The sequence below is a fragment of the Limulus polyphemus genome, unplaced genomic scaffold (genome assembly GCF_000517525.1).
Source record: "Limulus polyphemus unplaced genomic scaffold, Limulus_polyphemus-2.1.2 Scaffold308, whole genome shotgun sequence".
NCBI lineage: Eukaryota > Metazoa > Arthropoda > Merostomata > Xiphosura > Limulidae > Limulus > Limulus polyphemus.
Window position 1 is genome coordinate 37,138 of NW_013665918.1, and position 6,723 is coordinate 43,860.

Genomic DNA, 6,723 nt, shown 5'->3' on the forward strand with positions numbered 1-6,723 from the left:
TTAACTGTATTGAACTATATACCTAGTTAACTCTATTTAACTATATATCTAGTTAACTGTATTAAACTACGCAGCCAATTTACTGTTTACATGCTCAGTAAGCGCTTGATGAAGAGTAAATAAAAATGAACCCTAAGAAAGTTAGTAAATCCTTGATGACTACTACAGGCCATAGATGTTGTTGTAACTGAGTTTCAGTGATTTGAAAAGTATCATTAATCATGTTTAAAAAAAAAGTGGAGAAATACTTCACGAGGAAATGATTCACGAGAATGCGACATAGAAATAGTAAGGGTTAATTAGTTCTAATATGAGTAATGTTCAGTTCCCGCTAAAAGGATCTTATCACGTTATATATACGTTCATATCATCCAAAGACTTACCATTGTTAATTGTTAACAAAGTGAAAGCTGAAATTCCTATCAGTTTTATTATTATTTGTGAGTTGATTTGTGTTACTTATATTTATCTCTCTTTAAATGAGTTCAGACATCTGTCATTAATTTTGAATATACTTTAAAAGATGTTATAGTACAGTTTCTACAATGTATATATATATATATATTCCATTCAGTTATGTTATCATTTCATTATATTAATATTTTTTCCGGTTAGTTTAAAAAGTGGACAGGAAACGATTTATGTTACACTGAAAAATTTCCAAAGACAGAAAGAGACATTGTCCGTAAAATAGTCAGAATGAAATATTAACTTTTTTTACAGAACATTTACAGGAATCCAAAAATTTGAGTTGTTTAGTGAAGTTACTGTGTGCTTCTTCAAAGATGAATCGCTCATTCTCAATCCCCCCCCCCCCGAAGAGAGTTTTCCACTTTCATTTTTTTCATTTTTATTATTTGTAGTTTACATTCATTAATTATTGTAAATCGCTAACTAATATTTTGAACATAAAATCAGTCAACCCTATATTTTAATTACTGAAGATTGCTTACTAAATTACTTCGAGTCTTTGTTAAAAATGAAGGAATAAGCTAATTAGAAGGTTAGTTGTTTTGTTTATCGTTATCTTTTTTAAAAAAGAGAAAGTAAAGATAGAGGAATGGGGATCATACATATTATAAATGATGGACCTAGGTTACGCTTGTTTGACGGTAGGGTGAGTTGTAAGATAAATCTTCAAAGTGTTTTTATATTCTAAGTGATGAAACTAATCACCAAAACTCACAAATATTTAAAGACCAGGAATATATAAAGAGTTAATTTTTGTATCAACAATTTTGTATGTACTAATGTGAACCATTTTAGAAATGGGATTTTATCAGTGGCTTTAAACACAAATTATCTGTCTTAGAATGACTTTTAACTACACGGAAATGATTTTGTAATTATTGGTGTCATGATTGCTGAATTGAAACTTCAGAAATTAATTCAAATGTAAAATTTTAATATTCGTAACCTAGAAAGATATTTATACGATTATTTGCTTGTATATATATATATATATATAATTATATATATATTTCTGCAAAGATTCAACATTCAAATTCAAAAAGTAAAGTTAAAAGTTTACATAAACAACATCATTTTATTAATATATGCACTACAAAAAAACAAAACCATGCTAGAAATTCTTCTGAAAGACATTTTTAAATTAAGGTGAACTCAAGAAAATGTTAATGTCAAAAAATTTGAATTCGTTTTAAAATTACGAGTATAAACTTAACGAAGTACTAACGTTTTGGTTCTTGTATAAAAAGTTATTTTTTTTGTTAAAAATCAATGTTTCATTTAGTTCAAAATATTTGAAGCAAATCGTAATCATCAAATCTCTAGCAATGAAGCATTAGCAACACAAATAACTCGGGTATAACACATTTGAAATAAATAATCCTAACATGTAGCTCAGACAAACTAAAAATAAAGAAATTATAGTTGATAGATTTCTCTAACCTTATTCATTTTGAACCTGCGTTTGACAGACGAAAAGATCGATAATGTATTCATGTTTATGTATAGTTTCTACCATGGGAATAAGAGATCGTTCGCATAACTTACCATGAGGACAAAGACACTGGAAGGTAGTATCAACAAGCCCTTCAGTAATATCAACACAGAATCCACCATGGTTGCAAGGGTTACCATAGCAACCATCTCGTTCTTCACAATAACGACCAATATAACCTTGGCAACACTGACAAGTAAAAATATTCTGAAAAACATAAAAATAATCATATATCCCTTTGAACTGAATTTTCGATCATTAATTTCATTCTTCACAAATAAAAAAAACAAAAACAGAACGTTATATACAGCGTGTTTTAGTAGAAAATGTGTAGCGTTATTCTAAGAACATTAAGCGTGGAAGAAGATCCGAAAAATATAAACTTGTATTCTACACAATGTTGAAAAAACTATAAATGATGTGATGTTTCGAATTTTCGTATATTCAAGACTTCTAGAAAAATGTAATATTTTAGATACTTATGGTACTTATTATACACAGTCTTCAAATAATTATAATACGAACATTTCATGTAAAACGGTGTAGAAATATTTATTGATAAATTTAGTTTTATATTATATAGTATTATATAAGAGCCTAAAAATAATTGAATGCAAACAAAACATACAACTTTTGTTTAATTCAACACTAGCAGAAGTAACCAGAAATACCGTAGTTTAAAGATAATGTTATATATGAGGGCATGGGCCGTCTGCTCCTAGTATTTTGAGAGGAGGACACGAACCGTTCATCCGCTACTAAGGGATACGTGTTACGCACGGCATTATACGTCTCTTTCATTTGGCGTCGGCTTCACTTATTTTGCTGCCGATTTCTTTGCTCAGTTCAGCTACCATTCACGGAATTAAGACGGTATAATTGAAATAGCTGCCAAACTCGAATCATTCATTTGAGTTCTATCTGTGGAGGCTCCACTTAAGTTTCTCTAACAACTTTAACCGAAATTGGTTCAGCCAGTTCCTTACGACAATTTGTGACGTCAAAAGTCCAGAGAGGCGGACAGTTCTGCTTTATATATGAATTGTCTATTCGGAGACGAAAAGGGGAACTGATTTTACGCGAGATCGCCAGCGTGTGTGTGGATTAAACAACGAAATAAAAACATCCACCGCCCTCAGTTAATAACAAATTGTGTCTCTGAAGAGATTATTCCTCCCATCCCTCTCTCTATCTGTCTGTCTATTACTATCCTATGCACAAATAGCTTTCTGTGAAGTTTAGAGTGAAAGTAAAAATAAAGATTTTCACACGAAAAGGAAATATGTATATTGAACGTTTGAAAATGTACATGTATATAAGAGGTGAAGTTAAACAAATACTTATAATTTGGAAAGGGGTGTTTAGAAAACCAAGATCATCTACTGTTATATAGTAAAGTTAGTAGTAACCCGAAATTCACGAAATTAACACTCATTAAATTCAAGAAATATAACATTAAGCAGTAAAAAGTCTGTGCTTCACGTGAGGAATAGATTTTATTTCTGTGAAGATGTCCTTTAATTTAATCGATTTCTAAGGCTCTCTTGAATTTGGTTTGGAATTATATTGCTATATTTCTATACGTTGGTGTGAATAAATTGTTATAACTGAAACCTTAAAATTCCATAAAACTCAATATATTTTACAATATATATCTTTCAAACGAAGAAGAAAAATGAAACTTTTAAAACATTGTTTGATCTTTCGAAACTAAAGACTAATTGTTTTACACTGACCCAGATTATTAGATATCTTGCTTGAATAATATGTGACCAAAAAATTGTTTTGGCATTTCATGAAGTTTGAATTCAAATGCGAGAATTCAAACTTTATAGGCAAACTTCACAGATTTATTTCGATGTTTTTTGTTTTACTCATGGTAAAATGACACGAGTAAAAATGTTAAATATTTGTATGGTATGCAGGATGTGATAACATTATATGAGGCTCTGCAACTATTTATCGATACATTTTTACAGTATTCATTGATGTTACAAACATGTCTGGTATTGGTAATATATCAATAAAGAAATTCCCTTCACATTCTTGATCAAGACTGCTTGCCTGCGAATACCGAACCCTGTTGATTTCTAGTTAAGTTGATACCTCCAGCTGGCGTTATTACAACATAAAATGGAAGAAGAAGAGTTGTCAAAATTCATGCTAGGTTCGTTGTATCTCTTGAATACATGACTTCGATATTGTTGAAGAGGAAACATCCATTGTAATCTTATTCTAGAGCATTTAGAATAGAAGAATGTTTCTAGTTTTCGAGTAGCGTATCTTGAAACCGCTAAAGTTCAAGGAAAACGTCTATAGTTTACTGGCTTAATAGGCTTAAAGTAGCCATTCAATCTATTAGCCTTTTAAGTTACACTAGAAAATACTAGCATAAGGATAACAGCATATTTATTAAACCTTTGAAAAGTTCTAGATGTAAAATTTAAATTATCTCAAAATCATGAAAGTGTTAGATCTTTAGAAACATCAATTCCTGTTTTTTGGTTTTGAATATCCAATAAACCTAATATGTTCACTGATAGTGATACCTCGTTTGGTTGGATAATATTACTGATTTACATTTAGTTCATTTGTTACCAAAGAGCCATAAAGAACAACAAATACACTTAAAAAGTAAACATATCAATCAATATCGTGTAACATTATGTATGTGTAAGTAGCTGAAACCATAACAATCAACTTGATACATAGAATTAATGCATCGAATCATACCTTCTCTGAATCAGCTACACAGGTTCCTTTACCCGAGCAAATTGTTTCGGTAGGCGCCAAACGGCACTCTGGCGGTTTCATAGTCACCTGCACTCTCCACATCAATTCACATTGTAATTTTGACGATTTCATGCTAACTGAAAATAGGTCATTACAGTTCACTAATTATATCTTACAAGTGGAATGTCAAGAATACATAGCATGCATACACACTAATAATCATTGGAAGAAATTATGTTGTATCTCACAGAAGATAAAGGTAAAAGTTAACTGAATTTCAAAAAAAGTAACTTCTAAAAAGTAGCCATAAGTTTGTGTTCATGAAAAATAAATAATTATATATTGTACGCGATTACATTTTACAGAAGTTGAACGCAAAATGAAGCATGTAAGATCCAAGTCGTTTTAATAAAATGTGATGCATTACTTACAGCTGTGAGGAAATGTTAAAATAGCAAATTGTAGCCATTAAGAAAACTTACTACTTAGAAAGTTCATTCCTGGAAAGAAGACGTCAAACTTGATGGGAGTGGTATTTGATGTATTAGGACTCCATTCTTCAATTACCAGAGGTGATGTAATTTCAGTACAGATAGCACTGCCATCTATAGTTGAGTTAGTTATTCTTATCTCCATACTATCATTTCTCTCTTGCTCAGTGTTTACTTGAAGTGGCCTAAAGCTACATAAAGTGATTCAACGGTGTATGATAACATATCAAAAACACCAGCGAAGTAGAAACATTACATAACTTACACCTTTATTGATTTTATCGTACATGAATAGCGATATAAAAACCAAGTTATAAAACAACCAACTAAGGATATCTGGATAGTTTGGTTGTCAATATCCAGAGAAATAGCATCAAACAAAATGAATAATTTATTACGGTAAATAATTACATTGAGAATAAGTGTGGTTAGCCAAGGAATACGTTAATCAACAAAAAATAAACAAAACATTTGCTCACAACAAATAACTGAAACCAACATTCTTTATTTACAATTAAAAGGAATGCACCGTTAAACTCTTACACAATGAATAGTTATTTAGAAAAAGTGGACTGTCCCAAAACAGACTCTACAAATGTTTCGGTATCTATGACACCATCTTCAGGAGAAACGGTAAAAGCAAGATAGGGACTTATATACCTACATAATATTTACATACAAGTAATGCCATCTAGGCTTAAACTACCCAGAGTTACAGCACATCTGTTCAGTACTTTATTATTTCTAGACCTGGAACATCTTCCTTGAATAATACGATACATTTTTTTTCCAATTTCAATAGTTTATTTGATATTAAATTCTATTTTAAATTCTATCTTTAATCTTTTTGGAGTTATTATAAATCAAATACTACAACTTAGCGTTTTGTTACTATTGTTTTTGATAGCTACAAAGAAACGTACTTATAAGTAAAGGGTACTACTTTATGTGAGACACGTGCATTAGCTGGGGAACATTTGAATCACAACAGACTGAGAATGGATGCAATCTGCGCTAAAGAACATTCGTAAAACTATTTAACATCTCATCACCGAACTTGTCCTTTCACATAACTCTACTAGTTTTACAAAAAACATCGCATCCGGACTAACGACAATTACCATGGGAACTAAAATTACTTCAAAGTTTGCTGCCGTGCTCATGGGAGAATTAGGTCGCTAATAATTTAACAAAACAATTACTCCGGAAAAAAGTTAGTAAGTGTTATTCATCTGAAATAATAAACCAGAAATTCTGTAAGCTTTTGTAAACAACTATTATGAGAAGCTGTAATACATTTTTGATTTTTCTAACGCAGAAATAAACTTTACCTTTACACGTCAGTGTTTACCGAAAATGACAGACTCGATGTAAAATTTGTTATTGCCAAAACGACAAACTGTTAAAAATAAAAAATGAATTATGTCTAAAACTAAATATCTGCTAAAGCTTTCCACTTTTATCGAAAATACAAAACTTTCATGATATTCTGGAAACTCAAACTTCTGAATTTAGCGGCAGGTTATATTGTTAACG

General features: G+C 30.6%; 1 protein-coding gene across 1 annotated transcript in view; it reads right to left on the reverse strand.

Moving 5' to 3' along the window:
- LOC111085282 (delta and Notch-like epidermal growth factor-related receptor) overlaps nt 1–6,723 on the reverse strand; it is a 101,052-nt gene that overhangs the window by 20,628 nt on the left and 73,701 nt on the right. The window contains exons 3-5 of the mRNA XM_022383092.1: nt 5,179–5,378; nt 4,697–4,833; nt 2,017–2,170 (exon numbers count right to left, since the gene is read on the reverse strand). Coding sequence (XP_022238800.1) covers nt 2,017–2,170; nt 4,697–4,833; nt 5,179–5,378 — 491 coding nt within the window. The remainder of the gene's footprint in view (nt 1–2,016; nt 2,171–4,696; nt 4,834–5,178; nt 5,379–6,723) is intronic.